The 27416-nt window shown below is 41.7% G+C and overlaps 1 protein-coding gene across 1 annotated transcript in view; it reads right to left on the reverse strand.

Moving 5' to 3' along the window:
* Positions 1-27416, reverse strand: part of SPTLC2 (serine palmitoyltransferase long chain base subunit 2) — an 82946-nt gene that overhangs the window by 38996 nt on the left and 16534 nt on the right. The window contains exons 3-9 of the mRNA XM_075426303.1: positions 23963-24117; positions 22058-22206; positions 21597-21721; positions 16938-17031; positions 14219-14324; positions 13169-13388; positions 11212-11338 (exon numbers count right to left, since the gene is read on the reverse strand). Of these exons, the coding sequence (XP_075282418.1) occupies positions 11212-11338; positions 13169-13388; positions 14219-14324; positions 16938-17031; positions 21597-21721; positions 22058-22206; positions 23963-24117 (976 nt within the window). The remainder of the gene's footprint in view (positions 1-11211; positions 11339-13168; positions 13389-14218; positions 14325-16937; positions 17032-21596; positions 21722-22057; positions 22207-23962; positions 24118-27416) is intronic.

The following is a 27416-nucleotide window of genomic DNA, read 5'->3' on the forward strand; positions in this document are numbered from 1 at the left end:
GACCTTTTTTCAGTTTCCGATGTTTGGCTAATGAGCCGGTGTAGAAGAGCTGGGAGGGAGCAGAGCCAGACAGATAGCCCAGGCTGGCTGATGGAAATATTCCATACCATAGACATGATGCTCACCTTATAAATGTGGTTTGACTGGGGGGCAGGGATCCACAGATTCTAGGAGTTCTGTGGGTTCTGTGATCACTGCTTAGGAACAGGCTGCGCAACTGGTCATCCGATGGTGAGAAAAACTGCATTGTGTATCACTTGTTTTGCATATGCTTTATTATCCCTTCCTTTGTTGTCTTCTTAAACTGTCTTTATCTCAGCCCATGAGTTTTACTTTTTGCCCGTTCTCCTCCCCATCCCTCTGGGAGCGTGGGGTGGAGAGGAGCGGCTGTCTGGTCCTAGTTGCTGGCTTCCAGGTTAAACCATGACAGAAGGGTGTTGAGCTTTCCCATGTTAGTACGTTGTATTTGGCAAGCAGCTCCTGGTAGCTTGCCACCTAGAACTGCTGCGAGGTGGAAGAGTAGGCTTTGTGCCCAAAAAGGCCCAAACCCTGGAGGCCTTGTCTCTGCTGTGACTTTTATAGACTTGTTTTTCCTGCACGGCTCTATTTTCCAAGGATCCTGGAAAGATCAAAGCTGTGCATATAAAACCCACAATTGTCTCTACAATGCCAGGTCCTGAACAAAAAGTTACTTGTCAGGATTACAGCAATAACCCTAGAAAAGACAAGCTATATTCAGTAAATATTGGAAGTACTAAACATTCTGCTTCCAGCTCTTGGTACCAACAGTTCTTTCATAAGAGCACCACATCATTTGCACAGAGTACTTTGCTCTGGAGACGCTAGTTGCAGAGCAAATGAGCTCTCTGCTGCCCATTTAGGGCCCAAGTTTGGCGGCACACTTACACAATACAATATTAAGCTGACCAGTAGGAAGGCAAGCTTAAAAGTCTTCAGCAGAATTTTATTGGCTTTCCTTTTTTTTTTTTTTGTTTTGAAATCCCTGTGTCCATGGACAAACAGTTAAGAAATCTTAGGAGCTGCTAGCCAACATGAACATGAGAAGCATGCGTACTCTCTAATATATTTTCCTCGAAGCAGACAGCCTTGTAACCACAACTTATCCACTACACAACAATTAGGAAATAACCTGTGCACTAACAAAAGCTTATCCATGGCAGCAAGAAGCTCCACAGGTTGATTTATCCTGTTCTCGACAAGCCAATTTGTCTTCAGCTAAACCCCACTGTTGAAGCTAGACTGCAACAGAACCTGAACAATCTCATTTAAAGTCACCTCAAATCTCTCCATTGGCCACATGCTCTCAAAACACATTAACTGATATGCAGGTTTTTCAGATAGCTTCTTTATTCAAAGATTAAATATGTAGTTTAAGGAAGTTTATTAAATCTGGGACATTAGCAAACATCTGCATGCTAGCAGGACTAAAGTACACATTGTAGATTGTCAAGACTGTCCACATTTGAGAATCTGTGGTAGACCAACTGCACTGATGTGAAATGGCATGAGTTGACGTGCCAACCACGTTTTGCATTTGAACTTGCTAAAGAAGGCAAGGACAGTAGTTCAACTGGTCTGTGAGTCCCACATAGCCTAATATACCTGCACATAGTCCACAGAAAGGGCTTCAGTTACAGACTGTTGTTTGTTTCCAAAGAAGATAGAAACATTTACATTATATGCACTTCATAGAATGAAATTTTGCTATGTCTATGTACACTGACAGCACTACTGTAATACTAATATTAATTTTTCTATGTAGAAAATTGCTGCAGTTGCCAGGGCTGATGATAGAAAGTGGTACTCATGCAGGTCATTCACGTATTCTCAAAAAATTCTGCTCTAGTAAATCACGTATTACACCAGGAACTACAAACTCATATTCCACAATAACCCAAACACAGAGTGCACATCACCTCATCTGTGATTTCTCCTGTTCAAATGCTTTACCTTAACATCCACACTGACTTACAAGCATTTTAGTCACACTATTGTTAGCAATATAGGCTAGAGAGCTGCTACCCAGCATTTTCTCATCTCCCTGTGTGAGCAGCACACCAGCATTCTGTAGAAATGTGGCACCTCAAGTGCTATTGAGAGCAACATGTGAGCCGCTAGTTTTAAACCAGATGCAGTGTTAAGAGACAAAGAAAAATGAAATTACTTCAATAAAGCCACATTCCTAGTTGTATTTCTGCTATGACAGATCAGTGTTCAGGCTATAAGGATGACAGCTCACACCTGAACAGAAATAGCAAGAACCAGAATGTTATGAGAACAAAGCGGGTGTACAGTTATAAATGTTTATGAGCTCTTGCACAAACACCACAACGTTGATTAAAGTCCAAAAGAAGAGGCACTGAAGAATTCTCACATTCCAATGCACAACACAAAGGGTACAGCTCTGCTCACGTCTGTAAACACTCTTCAAAGCACCAAAGGCTGAAAGACTTCTCCTGCCCAGCCCAGGTTAAAGCAATTTTTCTGGAGGCGTGCCATGCTCTGTGGGAGGGAGGTAAGGGTGCAGCAACAAGCTGGATTTAAAAGATCCCCATCTGGAAGAACAAATACAGAGAGTGATGTTTAAAACTGTCAGTCCCCTGGAGAGAAGCAGGAAACTCTCTTTATGACCCCCAGAGTATTTGTTTTTCCAACAGCTTCCCAGCTCAGCTTGAGATTCTCAAGGGCAGCAACAAAAAAAAAGTTTTCACTTTGCTCAAATTAGTTTTGACTGGTCCCCAGGTTCCCAAGGTGATAATTTAACACCTCATTAACAAGTGCATTATTGGAGGAAATTCAAATGAACCGATGTTAATGCTAATTGAATGTTTCAACCTCAGCCTGCACAAGGAGTATTTATTTCCCCTTTGGAGCACAACAGCTGCCACTGCTTCCATTTGTGGATCTACTGCTAACAATGGCAAGGTACAAACTTCATTTATAAATATACTATAAACTACTTAAAATTCATTTCCAGGTGACGTAACATGGGCTATTCCTTCGTTACTGCTCACACTTTATACTTGCATATACTTCTGGCTTGTCTTTGGAAAGAAAAGGTGAATTTTACAAGATGTCCAACTTGAAGAAACCTACTGATTAGGCAGCTAATTGAACTATTGAGGCCATATCTTCACTTGAGGGCCCAATTAACTACATGGAAGTTAAAATACTAACTGCAGTCTTTTCTCCACTAGAATTTAAGCAGACCAGGCCTAGTTTTGTTCCCAGCATGCTTCTCCCTGGGCATATTAACAGTATAGTAATGGTCCTGTCTTCTCAACAGCTCAGTTAGGCTCAGCTCTCTGCCAACACAGCTGTACATTCTTATTCCCTTTGGCTTCAATTGGTTTAACTACCTTTTCTGATTTAACTCACTCAAGTTAGCTGCACACAGCAATGGCAAGACTAGGAATCTTTTTTTTTTGTTTCCTCTGACTAGATGTAATCAACCACTAGCTCAAACTATGTGCAGCTAACTGACTAGCCTTCAGAGGTTAGTTACTAATTTCTGATAGCTTAGCACCTAGGATGGCCTATGCAACTGCTGCCTCCGTTTCTTGTGACATTAGAGCCATGTAGGATAATAATCCTTGGTTTCTGTACAGTGCTCAAGACAACGTTCATTCAAAATTTAAGTGCCACCTTGGCCAAGGTCTAGCCACAACTTACTCTATAAATGCTATGTATGGTGCTGTGATTTGGTGTGGGATATTTGCGTCCTGAAACCAAGATGGAAGACGTCAAACTTGTTAACATCAACATGTATAATTACTATTATTGAGTTAATGTCTGTAGAATAAAGTAGTTTGCCTCTTTTACAAGCCATTAACATTGCCAGCTTTAGTTCAAACTTAAAACATTCCTGGATTTAAGGCTCACCTTCAGTTTTTAACACACAGGACAGCAAACTAAGTTTCATCTCTAAAGGAGGTTAACCTAGACTGATTTCATCTTGCATGTTTTGATTTGCCCACATCTCAGTCAGGTTACTTTATGATTTTCTTCCACTTGCCCTCAGCAATGTTATCAGGGCAACAACAGTGCTAATGGAACTCCAGCTGCACAGGATGTATGTAAATAGCAGAAATGAGTTGACTGGATTCCCAGTCCTAGTGAGATTGTAACGGCATAAAATCCAGCTTTCAACTCAAACTGAACCATTGATGCTGAAAAATTCACCGAGACAGGTTAAGTACTTAACATCATAAAACCCAACAATGTCTCATGTACCAGGACAAGCATCAAGCTGTCTCATTTTCCCTACAGTCAATCTAAATAATCCAAATACCACATGAACAGCAAGAACCAAGTGTCTCTGCACTACAAGTTCCCAGAACTCCATTCCTGGAATCAATTTGTCATCTTTGTGTACACTATGACCCCAAAAAATCTGCTTATTGTGTCTTATCATCATCATTGTATATGGTTTGTGCGGCAAAGTTTTGGTAGCAGGGAGGCTACAGCGGCAGCTTCTGTGAGAAGCTGCTGGAAGCTTCCCCTATGTCCGAGAGAGCCAATGCCAGCCAGCTCCAAGAGGGACCCACTGCTGGCCAAGGCTGAGTCCATCAGCAACAGTGGTAGCTCCTCTGTGATAACATACTTAGGAAGGAGAAAAAAACCTGCAGGGGGAGAGAGGAGTGAGAATATGGGAGTGACACAACTCTGCAGACACCAATCTCTGCAGAGATTTTCCCCTGCAGCCTGTGATGAAGACCATGGTGAGGCAGGCTGACCCCCTGCAGCCCATGGAGGTCCACGGTGGAGCAGATACCCACCTGCACCCTGTGGAAGACCCCATGCTGGAGCAGGTGGATGCCAGAAGGATGTGTAACCCTTTGGAGGGCCAACGCCAGAGCAGGTGTGCTGGCAGGACCTGTGATCCCACTGGGGACCCACACTGGAGCAGCCTGTTCCTGAAGGACTCCACCCTGTGGGAGGGACCCATGCTGAGCAGTTTGTGAAGAATGGCAGCCTGTGGGAAGGACTCGCACTGATGCGGTTCACGGAGGACTTTCTCCCGTGGGAGGGACCCCACGCTGGAGTAGGGGAAGAGTGTGAGGAGTCCTCCCCTGAGGAGGAAGCAGCAGCAGAGACAATGTGTGATGAACTGACCACAGTCCCCACTCCCTGTCCCCCTGTGCTCCTTGGGGGGAGGAGGCAGAGAAAAATCAGGAGTGAAGTTGAGCCTGGGAAGAAGGGAAGGGTGGGGGGAAGGTGTTTTAAGATCTGTTTTTATTTCTCATTATCCTACTCTGATTTGATTGGCGAGAAATGAAACTGTTTTCCTCCCCAAGTTCAATCTGTTCTGCCCATGACAGTAATTGGCGACTGATCTCTCCCTGTCCTTATCTCAACCCACAAGCCTTTTGTTATATTTTTTTTTCTCGCCTGTCCAGCTGAGGAGGGGGTGTGATAGACCAGCTCTGGGGGGCACCTGGCATCCAACCAGGGTCAACCCACCACACTGTTTAAAAAAGCCCCTTTATCCACAGAACTGTCTGAAGTTCATTGATCTTTGTGGCTGAACAGAGAGAAAGAGCAACACCCACCGAACTGCTGACCAGCATCTGCAGCACTTGCTTGTTAATGATTTCAACCACAGTGACTCTGAATTGGAAAACTAACTCCAAAAATTTGCTTTCTTGGAAAGAAGCCTTTTCCCTCTCTGCCACCCAACTTGCTCTACTATATATCAAAGCCCAAACGTGATGATACGTGAGATACCCATCCATATTGTCATTGGACTTCTCCAAAAACATGCTTCGTGCTCAAGATGTTCATCACTTCTGAGGACAACTGTTCCTTTGAAGAAATTCTCAAAAGTGATCACAATCAAGTGTATTTTGTTTAAGACCACACGAAGGTCTTCAAGCCAACTACATGCCAATAAGAAATGCAAAGTAAAACAGGACAGACATACAGCATCGAGCTAATAGTGTAGAAGAGTTTCAGAAGCAATACTGGAAGCACCACTACCAAGAACCAATAACATGGCTCTGCCATCACTTCAGCTGTTGGAGTGTTTTTTGCAGTCTGGATGAGGGAGCAACTAATATATTTGTATTGATATATAATTATAGTCCCACAACTGTCTTCAGAGAGACTGAGGCTTGCTAGTCACTTATATGCATAAACAGTGCAGAGAATTAACAGCTTAGTTTGAGCAGAAATCAAGACACAAGAAACTACTGTCCCAATTCAGGCAGCACATTTGCATGCCATCAATCTTATGTTCTCTATAAGCAGCCATTCAGCTTTTCACAGCATCTGTATTTCGTCTGTGCTGCCTAATATCCTACTTAGTCACTGGCAGCTTGCTGGAAAGATCTGAAAGGAGATATTTATGTTTTTAGTTATGTAAAGTTTTAGTAACTGTAATGCCTTATATTGTAAGTTTAGATCCTCCAGATGTTTCATTAGATTCAGAAATAACCTGAAGTATAACAGAAGAGAACTTATTCTTGCAAAACAATACACAAAACATCTTTTGTCCCAAAAAACTAATTGCTTCCTACTGCTTATTTCTCAGCTACAGACCATCTTAATCTGACATCACAATTTCCACAAAGGTTTGATGCCATGGAGGACAGCAGCTTTTACAAATAGTGTGCGGTGAGCAGAAACCGGCAGGCAAAGAAGCTGCAAACGCTCTTTTCAAGAATGCATTCTTGAAGACATTAAAAGATTTAGCTGTGGCCCAAAAAGACAGGGTTGGGAGCTAGACGTCAACTGCTTTGATTCCAGTTCCAAGCCCTGTGCCCTTGTAAAACTACTGCTCTTTCTCAGTTTTCCTCCATCCATTACTTCAGCCTGACTAATTTAAAAGCAGTGAAATTTTTGTAATACACAGCTGATTTAGAGTTGCTTACCAGTGACCCTGTTTAACACCACTTCTCTACTCCTCTTCCACCATTAACAACCCTCACCAGCACCACCCTACTCCACAGAATCACAAAATCACAGAATAGTAGGGGTTGGAAGGGACCTCCGTGGGTCATCTAGTCCAACCCCCCTGCCGAAGCAGGGTCACCTACAGTAGGCTGCACAGGTTCCACATTTACTCCTAGTCAAAGTAACTGTAGATAGTGGTCCTCTAGAGCCCCACACATAATTCCACAGAATCCAAAGAGAAGTTTTTCAGCCAAATCCCTTAAACAAGGAAAAAAAAAATTGCCATGCTATCACTAAGCAGCTGCTCAATTCACCCAACTGAACTTTTGCCAACTTCATCCACAGAAAATGCCTACAAAGTAATACTATCTCTAAAGCCTTAAGGCAATAAAAAAAAAAATGCATGACTGGGAAACAGCACTGTGCAGAAAATCAACAGAGAAGCACTTTTATGCAGGGATCATCCTACCAGGTGCTTATCCTAACTGAAGGGTGACTTAGGTGCTTAGAAATGCAATGAGGAAGGCCAAGGCCCACCTGGAATTGAAGCTGGCAAGGGATGTCAAAAACAACAAGAAGGGCTTCTTCAACTACATCAGCAGCAAAAGGAAGGCTAGGGACAATGTGGGGCCGCTGCTGAATGAGGCGGGTGTCCTGGTGACGGAGGATGCGGAGAAGGCAGAGCTACTGAATGCCTTCTTTGCTTCAGTCTTCAGTGCTAAGACAGGCCCTCAGGAATCCCAGGCCCCTGAGGTAAGAGAAGCAGCCTACAAAGAGGACGACTTTCCCTTGGTCGAGCAAGACTGCGTGAGGGATCACTTAAGCAATCTGGACACCCACAAATCCACGGGCCCCGATGGAATGCACCCACGAGTGCTGAGGGAGCTGGCGGATGTCATTGCCGAGCCACTCTCCATCATCTTTGAGAGGTCCTGGAGGACAGGAGAGGTGCCCGAGGACTGGAGAAAGGCCAGTGTCACTCCAATCTTCAAAAAGGGCAAGAAGGAGGACCCAGGGAACTACAGGTTGGTCAGCCTCACCTCCATCCCGGGAAAGGTGATGGAGCAGCTCATTCTAGAAGCCATCATCAAGCAAGTGGAGGAAAAGAAGGTTATCACGAGTAGTCAGCATGGATTCACCAAGGGGAAATCATGCCTGACCAATCTAATAGCTTTCTATGATGGCATGACTGGCTGGGTAGATGAAGGAAGAGCCGTGGATGTTGTCTACCTCGACTTCAGCAAGGCTTTTGACACAGTCTCCCATAACATCCTCCTAGGGAAGCTCAGGAAGTGTGGGCTGGATGAGTGGTCAGTGAGGTGGATTGAGAACTGGCTGAATGGCAAAACTCAGAGGGTTGTCATCAGCGGCGCTGAGTCTAGTTGGAGGCTGGTAACTAGTGGTGTCCCCAGGGGTCAGTACTGGGCCCAGCCTTGTTCAACTTCTTCATCAGCGACCTGGATGAAGAGTTAGAATGTACCCTCAGCAAGTTTGCTGATGACAACAAACTGGGAGGAGTGGTAGATACACCAGAAGGCTGTGCTGCCATTCAGTGTGACCTGGACAGGCTGGAGAGTTGGGCAGAGAGGAACCTGATGAGGTTCAACAAGGGCAAATGCAGGGTCCTGCACCTGGGGAGGAACAACCCCATGCATCAGTACAGGCTTGGGGTGGACCTGCTGGAGAGCAGCTCTGTGGACAGGGACCTGGGTGTCCTGGTGGACGACAGGTTAACCATGAGCCAGCAGTGTGCCCTGGCTGCCAAGAAGGCCAACGGGATCCTGGGATGCATTAGGAGGAGTGTGGCCAGCAGGTCAAGGGAGGTTCTCTTTCCCCTCTACACTGCCCTGGTGAGGTCTCATCTGGAGTACTCTGTCCAGTTCTGGGCTCCCCACTTCAAGAAAGATGAGGAGCTACTGGAGAGAGTCCAGCGGAGGGCTACAAGGATGGTGAGGGGACTGGAACATCTCTCCTACGAGGAGAGGCTGAGGGAGCTGGGCTTGTTCAGCCTAAAGAAGAGAAGGCTGCGAGGGGACCTGATAAATGCTTATATCTCAAGTGTGGGCGTCAGGAGGATGGGGCCAAGCTCTTTTCAGTGGTGCCCAGCAACAGGACAAGGAGCAACGGGCACAAACTGAAGCATATAAGTTCTGTCTGAACATGAGGAAGAACTTCTTCCCTCTGAGGGTGACAGAGCCCTGGAACAGGCTGCCCAGGGAGGTTGTGGAGTCTCCTTCTCTGGAGATATTCAAGACCCGCCCGGACAAGGTCCTGTGCAGCCTGCTGTAGGTGACCCTGCTTCGGCAGGGGGGTTGGACTAGATGATCCACAGATGTCCCTTCCAACCCTGAACATTCTGCGTGTGATTCTGTGTGCGAAAGCCAGTAACGCTTCCATGAGACCTGTAGCTAAGAAATCCTTTCTGAGTGGACAGGACTTTGGCTATCCAGCTGCTATATCCAGCACTTCCGAAAAGCGCTACAGTTCATACAGGAATCGGACATACAGAGGCTTCTTTGAAATGACACAGCTTTCAAACAACAAACCCACTTCTCAATAGAAAAAGTGGCTAGGAATTCTGGTACCCCTTACCACCAAGTTCGCAGGATGTAGCCTGACATGCATTTTAAGCAACACAACAACAAAAAAAAGGCCTTTTCAGTTTAAGATTTTTTTTTCTTCTAAATTGGTCCTGATCTGGTTCACCTTTCAGGTCTGATGGATCTTGCTGGCATAATGGCAGGAGAACAGTCTGGAGTGGAAGTTGTGGCCATTCTCCTGGCTTGAACGAGTACACAGTGTAGCCTCAGAAAGGGGCAAAAATGCTTTAGTTTGAATACTGCAAACAGAAATCAGTTACACATTCCTTGCTTCGCACTCTATTAAGCAAAACAGATACTGGAAGAAACCCAAAACAAGCAACGCCTGAACAGACCACAGACTGTTGGCAAATCATCAGCTAGAAAAAGCTCAAACAGTCACTTTTAAGAGGACGGCAAGATCCAGCCCTATTGCACAACTTTTCATGTAGTTTGAATCTCGGTTAATACCTGTTCTTGAGAGCAGCACTGGGGACAACTCTAGACTGGTACAGGTATCTCACATGGACCACTGAAAAGCACTCAATGCTAGCACAGATAGAGGCTGCTGCCTGGCTGTACTTGCCTCAGTGATGACGACTCTACAGAGCAATCACCAACACCAATTGCTGGCACTAACTCTGTTCTCAAAATCAGCAAACTGAAGGAAACCTGTTATAAGAGAAAAATTCTTAAGCCATTTCAAGTGTGCTTTTTCACTGTAGGAGTTATCTGTCAGGTTAGTTGGTCATATGACCCACGTTCAAAAGCAAATACAGTTCTTCGGTATACACCACCACCTCGTGGCCAGATGCCCGAAAGTCCCATAACTGAATATATTCTGCAGTTTGAATTTTGAGAGCCTCTGAACAGAATGCCACTGACAGATCCTCAAACTGCACTGACACTGTGTGAGCTGCTCACAACTGTTTAATTACCCATGAAGAGGGAAAAGTATCCTATAAAATGCTGCACCATTTCAGTTTCAAGGCAGCTTCCATATCATAAGTGCAAGCTATCTAATTCGTCCTACAGCCAAGGAAGCTGCTACCTACTAGGCAAATGAGACACCAGCATTTGTATTTTTGACTTTGAATGCCTCAAAACTAGTACCGATTTCCCCTTTCTTACTTCCACAACGAAAAATGAAAACTGAGACAATAGAGATGAATATGCTGAATTTCTTCTGCTAGTGCATTAATTCTACTGATCTCAAAAAATGCCTCTAGTTCCTCAAGTAAAAAGGGATTTCAGAAACATTCCCGTATTTACTTTAACTGAGGTGAAAACATCAAAGTATACTAAAAAGCAAGAATCAAAAGCCTTGCCCCCGCAGTAACCAGCACACAAGACTGTAAAAGATACACAGCAAAATATTCTGAAAGCAATCTAAAAAAGTGCGGCAAATAACAAAGGACAGACAATAGGGAAAAGAAGAAGGCCAGAAAAGCTAGACAGAACAAAAATCAAACACAAGACAATACTGTGTCTTAGATAAGACTAAGATGACTTACCTCTAGCTGGAAATTCCTTATGCTGTTATTAGGCTGATCTGACAAGTAGGATAGTAAATTGGTCTATTGCTCCAGAAATTCCAAGCCTACATATACTAACAGATAATTATAAATGTGTCCAGTGAATGAGTTACCTGTCAAAAGTGATAAAGAGGCTCTGTTTGGTTTCCCCCTTCCACATGCTTACTGTTAGAAAGACTCACCAACAGTTGTACCGTCTTCACCCATAATGCACTTCATGGAGGTGATGATTTGCTCCACAACAGGAGGTGACAACGACGTCGCATACACAGCACTGTGAGAGTATGTTCTGAGGTAATCAATCAGTTCCTAGCAAAACACAAGAGACATCAGATATTGCCGTCCCAGCACTGAGAAATGCTTTATTGTCATGCCTTAATCATACAATAAAATGGGCCACCGCAAGAAATCTCTTTCAGAACATCCTGCAAGAGAACAGGTATTTCGAGGATTGATTTTACAGTAAAAGTAATAAACAGTTGAGAAGTGGAACAGCAGGGACACGACAACCCATAATCATGTCACAGGGCAAGAATTTGTGTTGATCAAAGACAAATGCCTATGACGGACTTGTTTAGCTAACACCACCAGCACTGGCTTGCAACAAGGTCTTTCCATTACTCAAACTGTGCACAGGCTGTGTTTCAAAAATGTTTATTATAACAGCAGGAGTATAAAACAAATGAAATAGTGGGTAGCAGGATCCACAGGTGCTTATGTTTAATGCTCAATATAATTGTTTCCCCACAAAAGTCACCAAACAGTGGAATAGGTCACAAAATATTTTCTCCCATTTATCAGCACAACATAAATAAAGCAGCAGGTGTAATTTAAGCATGCAAAAAGCCTAACCCTCCTGCATTTCCCAGTTAAACACACCTGCTACATTTGTTACAGGGCACAAGCAGGTCATACAGGAACAAAGGACCAACGCACTGTAGATCTAGGCTGCTTGTTGTTAACTATAACAAAACCACTCTGAAAAACCCAGACCACTCCAGCAAAATACTACAAAGACCAGTATGAATGCCAGGACAGATCCTGTCTTCTGTTACTAGAAAATTAATAATGATGGCCCTGTAGATAGCACAAGCGGGGAACATATTATAGAAATACGTGGAAGTGTTCAATTTTATGTTGTTGTCTACCTGGAGTCAGAGCTAAATGAAAGGAATTTGTAAATGGACTTTGAAATAAACTAGGTAAGAAGATGTAAGGCCTCCTACCTCTGAAGCAATCCCTCAAACAGTAGCTAACACAGTTGTAAAGGACTCTTAGCTGCTCACCTTATGCCAAGGCAGTCAATCCCACTAGCTCACTACGTTTAGAGAAAGATTAATATGGTGCTTTCTTCTGGGGAAGATGTCAGAGTAATTTTAATCCAACTGTAGTAAACTCCCAAAGAGGAACATCTCTGCTGGGACGAACTGAAGTAATTGTCACTATTAGTATCTAAAAAATTATTGTTCTGATAGGAAAATAGTAGAATTTTACTCTCAAATCAAGGTTAGAAACCTGATCTGCAAGATGCATTTACGGACATGAGAAAGGGGACAACTGCAACTGTCTACACCATCCCTCCCAAAAGGAGGGGTTTGGCAAGGTCAAGACTTTCTAGTAGTACTTTCCAACAGAAGAGAGTCAGTAGCCAAAAAACAACCCCACAAACCAACCCATCAAAACAAAAACAAAAAAAAACCCACAAAAAGGCAAGAAGTGTCTTTTTTAGAAAGCAAACTGAGTCCAGAGGGAATCAATTCTCCCAGTCTAACCGAAGAAGTGGATTTTCCTCCAAACAGGCTGAAAAACTTCAGCTTTTGGCATTTTCCTGCAAGTCTCGTTAAAAGTAACATTAAGAAACCCCTGCTTCCTGGCTCCTAGCAGTTCCTGAAAAGATACTACACTACTACTATACATTCTGCAAACTGCTATGATCACTGACCATGTGAGAACTATACAATTATGAGGTATTTTACTAGACTAGACTCTTCCGCATTGCACAGGCTTTCACTGTACTAGACAGCATGTAAAATTATGAAACAAACGGACAAAGTACTTGAGAAACAGATCAACTTTGAAATGCTTAGTGAAGGGCTCCACCACCAGCCTGAAACATCCATGAGATTCCCAGCTTTTTACCTTCTTGCCCCCAATGTATCCTCCAGCAGCTCCAAAGCTTTTGGTGAATGTTCCCATCATAACATCCACATCTTCAGGACTGAGTCCAAAATACTCGACTACACCTCGGCCATTGGGACCCAGGGCACCTATACTATGAGCCTCATCAAGGTACAGATAGGATTTGTACTTCTTCTTTAGCGCAATCACTTCAGGCAAACGGACTATGGATCCCTCCATACTGTCGAGAAACAGAAATTCAGTGTAAGTTGATTTAATGGTTGGGGCCTCCTTATAAAGCCTACAGTCACTAAACTTTATTTTCTTATACTCTTTCAGTAATTATGAACACATAAAATTTGCTAGACACATCGCGTTCTGTGAGAGAGATGAAGGATAACTCCTCCTTGCACCTGGGGCCCAGATCTCTACTTTCAACATCTCTGGGATGCTGGCATATGAACTAAATAGTAGCAGCAACAGTAAGTTAAGGCAAAGGAATGTGTTCAGTGACAATTTTATATATGAATTATCTCATATTTTCTTCCACCCTAATCTCAGCATTCTGATCTGACATGTACTTACCTCTTGTTTTTATGTGTAAGAACTGACTAGGCTTTCATTAGCAGCATTCCAAAACATCCCATTTTGTGTTGAAAGTCACTACTATTTAAATGCCTAACACAGCTAAGCCTACTACGTGCTCCTATCCACTCTCAGCAAAAACATTCAATTTGTGCAATTCCATTCACACTAGCATCATCTAGTGAGCACAGAAAGAATGGAATGTACAATCAATTTAAGATCTCAGCTCTGATGTAAACAATCAGTTTAAATTCTACAATCTAATCAGGACGTGGTAAGCACTGTGGTAACATGAGGTGAAGCTACAGTACTAGCAACAGAAAGTCCAGGATGTGAGACACACATAGCTCAATTTAATTTGTAGATGAAATGAATGAAATAACTATGAAGCTACAATATTAACAGTTTGATTTGGTAAAGGAACCCAAATACTAAGCAGCTAGATCTCATGTGGAGGGTCTTAGGAATATAAAGAATAGTTTGTACCTGTATATTCCTTCCACCAAGATAAGAATTTTTTTCCAGGGCCTCCGTGTACGAGGTTGCCCATGCACAATAGCATCTTTGAGCAGCTTCTCCAGGCTTTGCATATCTGCACCAGAAATTACTGTTAAATGGTACCAAAACAGATACTAGCTAGAGCTTTGACATGACTAGAGACAGCACTACTCCAGAAATGCACAAACTGCTCCAGTGTGGAGCACAGACCATACATAAGTCAATAAGCATGGGCTTCATCTAGCTGCGGGCCTACAGATGAGATTAAAGGGAATGAGTGACTGTATGAACTCCAAGGAAGAACTTCATCATCGTAAGCTAAAAGCACAAGTTAGAGCATTAAGCACAAACAGCAAGGAAGAAAGGAAGGAAAAAAAGAAAAACACCAGAAAAAAAGGAAGGTATCTCACTGTGAGGAAAAGAGAAAGCAATTTAGGTAGTAAGCATGTCCTTGTGGATAGAAAAGCATGCTCAGGGATAATCAACTAAAGATAAGTAGAAGATGGACCAAAGTGCAGGACAAGAAGGAGAGCAAGTGTATTTTTTCATTACTTTGTTTAAAACTGAAGGGACTGGAGGTGTGGAACAGGGAGATACTAACTCAAAAACAGAAAAGGAAGAAAAAAGAACCACCAGTGTAGGAAAGAGGACAGTGCTCAGCATTATCAGAAACTAGACAGATGAAGTTATTAGTAGCAATGTATTCTGAAACCTTACTAGCTCTGGCTACGAACACTTGACATGATCCTAGGAGACGCAACTGATGTGAGCAAACAAATACACATGAAATCAGCCCTGAAAAAAACCTGAGGAAAGGAGTAGAGATGAGAGTAATCAAACCATAAAAGCTAAAGTGCTGAGCCAAAGATGGATATAAATACTAGGGTATGAAAAAGAGCACAATGATTAAAAGAGGACTGGTAGACTAGGGCAGTTGCAGCAGCAAGAGAAACTTGTGAACTAGAGCTAGACTAGAAATACACAGCAAAATAGGTCAGTTAATAGACTGTTAAAAGACAGCTAACGTTCAGAAAAAGACAAAGATGAATTTAGCAGTGGAGTCTGCCTCCAACAAATCTCTCAAGGAAGCAAGGACGAGTTCAGTGGAGTTAGGGAGAACAATGGAATATAAATGTCTGCTCTGATCTCAAGAAAGAGGGAAGGATGGGAATTAGGTCTGACCTTAACAAAAAGCACAAAGTGGAGAATAAGACAGGAAAAAATGAAAACGTTGAAAAAGGATTTTAAGGATTTTTTTTCATTTTTTCCATAATTATTAAAAAGCAGAATATGAATGAAGCCATTAACATCTCAGGAAAACGAAGTTAACTAAGGCAGCACAGACTATAACAGGAGTAGGACTGAACACATACATAATCATGAATCGAACATCATTCTGACAGGCCAAGATCATTGCTGCATTTTGCCTTCTGATTCTAATCTGCCATTCCATTCTCCTTCACAGATCCCCACCATCTATAAGGTATCTAGAATATCTGCTGGTTTGTACCCTGTTCCCACAGATTATCTATTCTTCCTCATCACACCAGAGCTTCTAAGTCCTTCTCCTCACACCCAAAACTATGTTTGACACCAGTATTATCTGAAATTCTGGAACTGGATGCAATGTTCAGAAATACGTTTGTACAAATGCAGAAGATGAATGCAAAGCTTTTGCGATCTTGCCCAACAATCAAGATTTATGAAGAATTAAGGAAAAAAAAAATCACTGAACATTACAGTAAGCTCTACACTTCTCTAAAGAAAACCATTCAAATGAGAGAACAAGAAAAACAGAACACAAAAGAAACAATAAGCACAGCAGAGGATCCACTGTGACACAGGACAAAGAAAGAAAAAGAATTCTGGCCACCCAAGCTTTGCTATCACCATCACACACTTCAAAAAGAGCAAAAGAGTCATCGTGATCTCACAGACTGATACTGTAAAGAGTATTAGGAGCAGCTGAAGAACGAAGGTAGTGGCTTTACTAATCAAGGACAAACAGGTACCTCTTTCACTGCGAATGAGAGAAGGAAACCCTAAGTATTTTCAATCTGAAAGTTATTCTAAATATCTGCTTTGGAGGAAGCTGAAACTAGCAAAGTGAAAATTCTCTGTATTTTGGAAACAAATACTGAGAGCAAGTAACTCGGTGAAATTAATCTATGCTTCACACCCTAAAAATTCCTTTTGTACTGCACTGTACCAATGCACAGCTGTCTAATTTAGCTAGGACATCTACATTTGTAAGCTTTTGTTACCGTAGGATCATGTCAGCATCTGGTCCTAAAATTAAACTTTGTTATCCTCCAAATTACAACCTAGACCACTACAAGACTGCATTACTACGTGACATGGACTGTTCAAACAATCTAACCATGCTGAGCTACCCAAGTAACAAGAAGCCATGTAAAAACACTAGTGCCCCTAGACTTGCCAAAGGCCAGCATGTTCCTCTTCATATGCAGAAGATGTAAACCAGAACAGCTTCAGGATAAAAATCTTATTAGTTGAGACTGAACATATCAAAAAGTATCCAATTCAGGGTGATTAAATTCTCAGTAGCAGCAGTCTTCTGACCTTCCAGGTAACCAGCAATCGATTTCCTTGCATGAAACCGGATTTCCAACTACCAGAAGATAGAAGAGATTGTAGCTGATCTACAGCATCTGCAGAAAGGCAGAGTCCACCATCTGATACTTACTGTTGTGCTTAAAGATTCGAATAGTTGCTCCTGACAGTCTTGCTCCAAGCACTAGTGATGCATGATTCAGTTCATCACTCAAAATCAGACAGCCCTGAATTAGAAGGGGAAAGAGGAAGATATTGAAAAGGTTACGTTTCACAGCCAACCATATAACACCTTTCAGCTCTGAACTCCTTAGAGATCATTTAAGAAAAAAAAAAAATTTGCAACAGAAACGCAGCTAGTCCATGCAAGACTTGCTAAGAAACAATCTGCAGCCTTAGTACGGCAAGTAAAAATTCACAACTGCAGTTAACCGAAAGAATCACTTCAGTTTCACTTTCCCCAGAAGTCCTGCAGCTGAATCTGCCTGAATATCTCATGTTGATGATTAATACATATCCTCCTATGCAGCCAGGTAAAACAGAGAGCAGAGCAGCCTGCCACAGTTGACTCGGCGAGTCTACAGTGGTGACAGGAAACAGGCCACCGAAGCCCTAGATTAAAGACCGTATCAAAGTCGCACTATTTCTTACATGAGGGGGTAACCAGTGACTAAACCTATGTGTGCTCAGTGGTACCAAAGGGACAAATTTTCTTTAATGAACAGAACTATTAAGTACTTTGTAGACAGAGATAACATACAAGAGACAGGAAGTGGAAAATAAAATTGCAGAGTGAAACTGAGAAATTTTCTGAAGCCATTCAACATTAGGTTGAAATTGTTTGCTTTTTCAAAAAAGGGAAGATACATCCTTGGAAAAAATATCAAAACAGGATACGTCTGTTTTGAGAGCAGCAATCATTAGAGGTCAATAGCTGATATGCTGAATATTCAGTCACAGTGTTATCGCTGTAGACTACAGAAATGCATATTGGGGGATTAGTTTGTAAGAGAGCAATAATATTCTAAATAACCTTGGCCCACTCCAACTACTATGCAAATCTGCTGGAACTCTAGAATTGACTTTGTTGAGTTAAAAATCCATCAACTATGTCAAGATGCTGAAGATTTGACACTTAAACACATGCTCATTCTATGTTTCTCTACTAACAATCAATGGAGAGAAGAGTCAAGAACATTTCTTCTCTGCAGCCAGAGTTACTAGAAGGGACTGTGAAAAGCATTGCCTACAGTTACAAAAGGAGGTGTCGCAGACAAGAGGAGTATTTTGTCCGCAATAAAAGAAATTTTGCTCTAGAATTGCGATTTAACTAGAAATATTCTATATCCTGGGAAACTTCAAGACTGGTTTTCCACATAAACTGCACTAAATCTCAAGCGTTTGAACTGCTTTTACAAGGATTCACACTGCATATTTCAGAGACTTTGGCACAGGAAGCATGGAAGTCTGCAACCAGCATTTGCTCTTTGGAACTACTATACCAGACTAGGACTACGTATACTACGCAGATAGCATTATTGTTAAACACTACTGTACCAACAACTGAATATATCCTTCTTAAATAGTAGGAAAAGTGATAGATTAAAAAAAGAGGCAGAAGAGGTCTAGAAGGAGCTTCTCCATAAAAACAAGTACAAGCTTTTGGTAAAGAAGATTCAACAAATCGGTGAGCAGCCTCTTTTCACACACACACCAACACCTTTCCGCCCCGTCCGACAACAGAAGAGGACATTTAAAACTGAAGAGGAATTAAAGAGTCTAGTCTTGTCTGCTACTATACAGAGAGAGCAAAGAACCAAAGTAGCCACTGGTACAGTACAGCAACCACTGATGATCATACATAAAACTGAGTGCTGCTACTACAATGATAAGACTTCAGTTGCATTTATCAGCAAACTTACATTTGAGAGAGTATCCAGGAGAAGACTAACACTAATGGAGATCACACTACTGGTATCAAGAAAAACCAACGCCAGCGAAGATCAGACTTTTTAGCACCATTGCTCTAACTCCATTATCTAGCCTCTGTCAGCCCAGAGCTATGATGAAAAGCTCTGTGCTACAGGCACTACAGAACGCTGTTATTAGCTAGTTTCAGTAACTACATTAATGACACTTACTCCAAAACAGGCAAGTTCCAGAGTCTAGCTTAGCCTCAAATGGTGTAACAACTTCCAACTGTGTAATCCTCAAATCCCACATTATCTGTGGTCTAGACTCGGAGTGCTTTGCAGTGACTGTACCAGGTAGCCGACAACTTGCTGTCAACAGTGGGTCTCCTGCTGAAAACTACCAGGTGCAGAAAGACCTATTTTCAGTGATGCTTTAACAGTGCTGAAATACAGCTTTCAGCATACACCAACCATACCCATTTCCAGCAGCTGCTGTTAACAAGGCATAGTGAATAATGATCAACTAGGTAATGCTGATGAAGCTTCTGAATTCTTTTTGCTGACAAATGCTGCTCAGATTATGGGGTAGAGTTGGATCCTAGGGTAGTCAAATCATATTCGATGCTATTAAAAGAGGATTCAGTAATAACATAAACTAAGTGCTTAAGGATTCCACAGGGCAAAACCAGAATAGGTGGTCCAGCATTACATATACGTAACTATCACAGTGGTTTGTCTTTTAAGCTAATTAAGTTGCAATGTGGGTGCCCAGATATCACGTAAATAATGATTAGCTTCAAATCATATCAGTGACTGTCAAAGAAACTCCTTCTGGCCAAACGCAGATGCCTTTACTGATCATATTTGCAAAACCTCCAAAAATTCTGTTCCAAGCAGCTTTGCAGCTGAAAATGTATGCAGGACATGCAGAGAGACACAAACAGTGGTAACAAAAACAAGAGCCCAAGAGTTCAATCAGGCATGGAAGTCTCTGGGCTTCACTGAGAACTCTATCAAAGCACTGCCAAGCAGGCTGTGCTCACAGCCAGCTGTGTACTGCATGGTGCCAGAATTCAGGGCTTATGTGAGTCCTTATTTGCAGACAACGAAGAAACCAAAAGTGCAGTGAGAGGCATCCAGGTAGCCAAAAAAAGCATTTAGTGAATGTTCTGAGCTGTGAAATGGTGCATTTGACAAGAACTCTCTTCTTCAGAAGAGAGTTTGGAGTATTCACCTGACTATACGGGCACTTCTAGTGTTATGAGGCAGAAGCTTCTTGCTGCTTTAAATAAAGTGCATGAAAACAAAGTATGCTCATTATTAACACAGTACAGACTGCGGTATCCATTTATGAAAAGAGCCGGTTTAGTAAATGTGCAAGTTACACGCATGAAAACTGGTATGTTACGTGTCTTGGAATTTTCTGTTCAGATTCTCTCAATGCTTGTAAAAGCTGTTCGTTCAAATGCGACAACTCAGGAGCTGAGTACAGTGTCTCAAAGGTATTCTCATAAGGTATTAAAGATCTACAGCAGGATCCACATAGCTGGAAAGAGACTGAGCAACTTTGCACTAATGGGCAATCTGTACTGACCTACAGCAGACAGAAGTCTACTTAAATATATCTGACTCTGTGTGTTCTCAACCCAAGAGGTCTCACAGAAATCATGAGTCATTTTTCTGCTGAATAGAAAAATTGGGAAGATGTGGGAAGACAAAGAGCAGAAAAACGCAAGCAAAATATATGTCAGGAGTAACACAGGTCACTCAAAATCTGCAGAGGTATTTGACTCCAGAAAGACTAGATTTGAAGCACTGAATTTCTCTCTGGCACTGGACTCAAAAACATCTTTCATTATGGAAAGCATCCGATATTTAAAACTTGACGGACCAAAAGAAAAGAGGTATTATGTAGTCGGTGCTGCTTCATTGTTACAAGTAAAACAGCACGCAGGAAGACACTACAGCTAGTCAAGAAGAGATTCACCAGGAGGAGAAGCTGCTGGGAAGAACAAGGCAGCAATTTTATAATTTGTAGATATCACAAGTGGAAGAATTTAGAAAGTGATGTCAGGAAGTGGAAAAATACATAAATGGAATAAAGGGAAAATAATTCTCAACACAGGGACACAGAATTCCAATAGGCTAGTAGTATTAGGCTATCAGTGAATTATTTTCAAAAAGAAGAAACAGTTCCCATACTTGCACTATTTTACCCTAAGTAGGAGCTAAGAAAACATACATTTTGCATCACAAGATGCAAACAAAGAGCTCTTTTCCATTACATTTTCCAATAACTAAAAAATCCCATAGTTTGAGATGCAGGACACTCAGGTTGCACTGTGTACTGTTTTAGGAGGCACACGTTAGACATCATCAGTCTTTACATTTGACCTTGTGTCTCTCAAATAGCTTTTCTACTAGCATTTTGCTCCTTCAAAGGTGGGATTTTTCAGCTGTTGCTGAAAGATAATAAATGATGTATGTACCAACACGCAATTCAGCTTATCTGTGTGTCTCACTGACACAGTCACTTCTTAGTGTCTCAAGAGCATCAAAATAACTTCAGCCAATCAGCCTGTCAATCGGCCACCATTTCATACACTAATGAGTAGCCTGAGGAAGCAAGCCTTAATATGCTAGGCTCATTCCCAGCAAGAGGGCAAAATTTGGACTGCTACTGGTCCCATTGATGCTGTTTCCCAAAAAGATTTTTGCAAAAGTTTGAGATGTATACTGTGATCTATGGTTTCCACAGCAAATATCTGCAGGGGTTGCCACTGAAGAAAAACAAAACAAAACCAAACCAGTAGCTTTTAGAAAACCCAACCAGCAGAATTCTTTGTTAGATGAGCTTTTGCCAGCAACTTAAGCCATACCTTGCCAACTAAAGCAGGAATGTTCATAGAGTTGGTTGCAAACCCCATTCCATACGCCATTGCAGATTCCACACCTAGGAATCTGGCAACTAGCTTTTCCAGCTCCTCGTGTTTGTCCAAGTTTCCTGTGCATAAAACAAATGAGAAATTCAGAGTGAGGAGAAGCTTTCACTATTGCTGTACTCTACAACAAGAACTTCCATCAAGCAGGCTGCTCTTTATTTAAAGGCTCATAAGGGAACACTAAATATACATATATGTATATGAAAACACAAGTGATCCATCTGCTGTGCTATGTGAACTAAACCCAGCAAATCAATTTGTCTTTACTAACATAAAAGCTTCTTTATTGATCAGACTGAAGTTCAAAAGCTGGAACAAGTAATGTTTGGAAGACCTACTATCAGAGTACAGACTTTGAAACATACATTTGGGGAACAACCTATCTTGCCCCAACTTACCCATCTCCTGCCTAGTGCTGCACACCCCAGCTCCATACTGGGACAAAACTTTAGCTGCTGCTTCTTGGCAAGTCCCAGCCTTCTGTGCAAATCCAAGGTAGTTGTAGGAACCCATATTAATAATGTCCTTTATCACTCTCCCCGTGTACCTGTGTTTTAAAACCACCACAAGTTAGGACACCGACAATTTAAAAAATTAACTACACCAGAAGATTCTTATTTCAGTTTCCTAGGGTATACGGTGAAATGTTAAAAATCAATAGAACCAACCATAAAGTTATTTCAGTACTGCCCCTCACCATCAAACTGAAATGATCAGTGAAAAAGATGCTTCCTCTATCTTATAGTTGCAAACTAGTTCACGTAAGAGTTTACATTCAAAGGCGCATTTGCTATCATATCTAACATTGCTTGAGGCTTCCCAAACAGCTTGTTTTTTCTCTGGCATGTACCCCCTACATCCCAGAAACATACAACTTTCATTTCAATTACAAAATAAGATCTCTAAATCAATTAACTTGGCAGCCCCTCAAGCAGGATATCCTCTAACTACAGAAAGGAAACACATCTGGCACTGCTGTGCTAACAATACGTGACAAGGAGATTAAAGAAGTTTAGCAGAAAAAAAAGTTTTAATTAATTTGCCCTTGAAACTAGTCATGTCTCTCCTTGGCTTTCACCAAGTACTGTGCTGCAAGCCTCTTCACATCAAACTTGCAATATGTTGTTTCCAATTTGTAAAAATCCTTGTCCTTGCATTTACGATTTCATTTCTACAGACCACTTCAGTTCTGACTCAAAACAACTGTGTTAAATTCAGTTTTAGGCAGCAATATTTACTTCAAGTGTGAAGACTGATTCTAAATCAACAGTGAGTCACAAGTAGCAGTACAATCCAAAGTATTTACTCCAGGTTCTGGTCATCACCCACAAAAATCTTAGTTTTATTATAGGTGTACGCCCATGAAATGTTAACACAGTGATAGAGGGGATTGTAAGAAATGTGAAACTATAATAAAAAGCCTTAATATTTTCTAGTTTTTAGTAGTCTTTAGTACTGTAACTTGTATTTCTGCATGCATAGTGATCTAACAATATAACTGTTACACTAATCCCTGTTTTCTCATTAAGGAATGTAGTGGAAGGACATGGGCACAAGCTATCACTTAGTCGTTAGACAAAATAATTAAGTGAAACAAAAGTGGTCTTGATTCTCAGCAAATAATTGGGATAATTGTGGGATAAAAGAGACTCCTAAATAACTCTACTCCAGACAGCTCAGCCTTGGGAGGGCAAATGCGCTAAGCTACAGAGATAAGGAGGCACCAAGAGAGCAACAAGACTGGAGCAAAACAACCTGAAGGACATGATATATGTGATGCTAGAACTGAGTTTGCGCAGAAACAAACGTCAATCAGTGAACAGCGTGATGAATAGGATGGGCCTTCATCTTGGGACCCCCGAAGACCACCCAAAGACACTAACAGACATGCGTGAAAGATATTTACATATGCTAATTAGTTCCTAGAAATATAATGAATAATTACCTGTGTGATTGTATTTAACCTGAAGCAACAGGGTGTCTGGCGCGCACGTTTGGAGGAGAAATCCCCCGTGTGCCCAGCGCCGCAATAAAGAATACCTGCTTAACAGTATACATTGTACTGTTAGGTTTTTCTTACCGGATCTTCGAATCAACAGTCAGGAGCCTTAGTAAGTAGGCAAAAGATTGTACACAAATAATCACCTGTATTTCAAAAGAGTAAAATTCACCAATTCAAGCCACTGGAAAGCTCAAAACCAACACGATTCACTGCTCCTTTAACCTCACAGCCTGCAACTTGCTCTTATAGACCCTCTACTTAAAGATAGTTGTTGGAAGCCTTTTCTTCAATTTTGACTCACGTGAATGTCCAGTTATAGTCATGGGAAACTCTCTCCATCATGTCCACTTTGGCCCCTGGCACACTGCAGATTGGACGGTTCCAGCTGTCCCGAATGCGCATGTAGAGGTTTCTGTTGTAGAAATTTTCGAAATCTTGATACAATGGGACAAAGTCCTGAAACACATCAAAACCACTCAAAGTAAAAGGAAAATATGTATCATTGCAAACTAGGAATAAGAGGAGTAAGTTGTTTCTGTCATTCAGGTGTAATTCATACATGAAAAAAATCAAGCAAACTCAACAAAAAGTTAAGAGTTATTCATCACAAGCCCTGAAACCAATCCCACTTCAAGTGGTTTTTATCCTGGAAATCCATGCCAGTGCAAAACGATTTGAAGGTGAGACAGCAGCAAAACTGAAAAGATTCATCTCCTAGTGCAAAATTCATCTGCTAGATGTGATTTCCAAACTTCTTCAACCTGTAAATCTACCATGCTCCCAAGATTTCCTCAACAGTATGTGCTTATTTGTATACAACTTAAGTAGCTTATAGAATCTGAAAGCCATCAACAACAACTACAAGAAACAATGACATCAGGTCATGCTTCAAGTTAGAAAGTCTCAAAGAATTCTATCGTATAGCAGAGGGAGTGCCAAAAGCAACACAGAAACCAAATGGGGAGCTCCTAACAACACAATGAGGTCTTGTTCTCCGAACTCAAAGGGGACTTGAATACCTTGGCCCTCTTTCCAGCTCACAATGGGTAGCTGAGAGGAGCATCTCTCTCAAAGCATACAATAACTCCTTCGTGAGATGCATGGGCATATAATCTTTGCAAGGGACTTGCACTCAGCCTTCAGAGTTAAGCAGAGCAAGGGAACACAATTGCTTTCTGGCAACAAACAGTATGCATTGCTCTGCTGAATACACAAAGAATTTGAAAACGGAGGTACTTTGCTGTATTTTATTCTGTACAGAAGAAATGCATTTCATAGAGCAGCACTAGGATTATTGTAGAGGTTACTGTTAGAATTTTCCACAATTTTTTGTTCCGAATGAATCCAAGCTAGTCAGCTACATTGTGGCACCTTTCTTCTGCACAGCTTATCGGTACGTAAGTCCCACAGAATTTCTCTGCATGAGCATTTCCTGAATTCTAGCTTCCCTTCCAACATTTTTCAGGAAAAGTAAGTGACTGTCTTGAATGGATAACACACAAGAATGTCTAACTGTGACACAGCAAGGACATCTAAGCGCTCAAGTACATTTTTTTCTGGCCTACTTAAAACGCTCCAAAGTCATGAGATTTCCTTATTACTGTTAAATTAAAAGGAAGTTTGACATTCAGTAGTGATAAGAATGCATAATTCATTTGCTACTATTAAAAAAAAAAGCCTTTTTAATAATCCAGAAAAGGAAAAAATACAATTTATGACAAAGCTAAGAGCCAGCATAGCCTTTCTTCCTGTTTTTCACAAGAGAAATGCAAACATGGTAAGGGGTATTTTATTTTTGGTGACAGGATAAGCAAGATAGACTATCTGTCCGACCAAACATTACAGTGCCTGATGTGTACCACCAAAGCAAAACTAAGAGCATTTATGCCAGCTTTTTAATAGCAACACAAACAAAAGGACTCTGACCAGCTTTTACTTACAATGCTCAACTGCAGGAGGAGTACTTTTTTCTTTACCTTCCAATTTTAATGATTTAGCAACTTAGTACTTTCAGTGTGGCATAAAGAAACCATCTAGGTGCAACCCTTGTGCATCCTCCTACCAGAAGCTGCACAGTAAACATGGAGCCCAAAGTGCCAACTTCTGAGCAGACATAGTCGCACCTAAGCCTCTTTCTGATTTGCCTGTGCATAATGACATGCCAAAAAGGCACAAAAATATTACTTTTTGTCATTTCAACTATGGAAAACCAAGCCAAATTTAGCCAGTGATCCCTCCTCTAGAGAATCACAAGTATGTCCCTGCTCAAAGACAGATGACAGGAACACAATTTCTATGAGCTAAGACGCATGGAAGGGCAATGATTTCTTCCGTGTTCCTCTACTTATAGTTTTGCATTACTTCACATGTGCCAGGTCTTCTCTGAAGGCTCTTTGTCAAGAAAGGTTAACAGCTGTAGCAGGTCAGCTAATGCAAAGCCATAATCCCCTAGAAAATCACGAGTTTTCTGAAGTAACTACACAGCTCTATCTTTCCTCAACTTCAGTGTCTCATGTTGTTCCAGGCAGAAATCGGGTTTCAAGGCTGAATCACTAACAAATTTGCCACTTTTACAATGGAGAAAACCATCTTGGTATTGCCATATGCATTTGGGAACTTCCTTCATATATGAAAAGTTACATAGCTACTGTATGCTATTACAAAGTGGCCATGTGCATGAGAGCACTCGTAGCAGTATACTGAGAAGATCCCGATTCATGCCACAAAATCAAAATAATTATCTACAAGTGTCTGAAACCCCCTGCTACATCATGCGGGGGGGGGGGGGGGGAGAGGGGAGTGAGAAGATCAAAAAGAGACTCTGGCATATCAGAAGATCAATACTTGAGGGACTTGCACTTAGGTCTACTTATAATCTACTGAGATCCTTTTAAGCATTTCCAACTCCTTTTAACCATCTTCGCATGCAAATTCAGCTTTGCAGTAGCTATTCAGGCACACTAACTGTGTGACCCAGGAAACAACGGAGACTTCAGCCAAGATTCTTGGCTAGGAGCAGAAGGTAGAAATGACTCATTATATCAACTCGCAGGTATGCCTGGGCTGATACAGTCCAACCTCACCTCAGATTACTGATCAGACACAGCATGTTTTATTTTTGAAACCCAAGCTGCCAAAGCAGGAAGCGCAACAAGCTCAACTGGTGAGATAAAGGCAATCACCTCACAACACGCTGACACTACCAAGAGATATAATGCATGTATGATCTTACAAGCCAACAGCATAACTAAGTTTAAAGTGATTTAACTCTGAAGTAGAGAAGTTCTCTGAACCTAATGGATTACGATAAGGAAAAAAGGTGTCTTAAAAGTCAACAAGAATTCAAAGGACAAATTATGGGTAAGGGAATTAACGTCTAATACAGGCCTTAGTTTTTTGGGGAACCAAGCTTTAAGATTATAGCAACGGGCTCTAAGTGAGGCAGCAGCTTAATGCCAGCCCCTCTGTTGTCCGTCCTGCCCCCCCAGAATAAACCACCCTCAGCTAGCTCTAATGAGCAAGTTCCTCAAAATAGGACAGGCAGGAAGTATTAATTTTGGCATGAATCAAAACTGGATTGCCTATTTCCTCAGTAATCCTAAGCCTATCTAATCCTAAGCAATTCTCATGACCCATGCGTCTGAGAACACAAAAAACAGAAATGGTAGAGATACCATGCCTTCATAACTACAGGACCAGATAGTTTGCCAGGTTGGTTTGGGGGTTGACTTTTGCTTGTTAGTTTCTCCCCTTGC

This window comes from Opisthocomus hoazin, chromosome 7 (assembly GCF_030867145.1).
Source record: "Opisthocomus hoazin isolate bOpiHoa1 chromosome 7, bOpiHoa1.hap1, whole genome shotgun sequence".
Lineage (NCBI taxonomy): Eukaryota > Metazoa > Chordata > Aves > Opisthocomiformes > Opisthocomidae > Opisthocomus > Opisthocomus hoazin.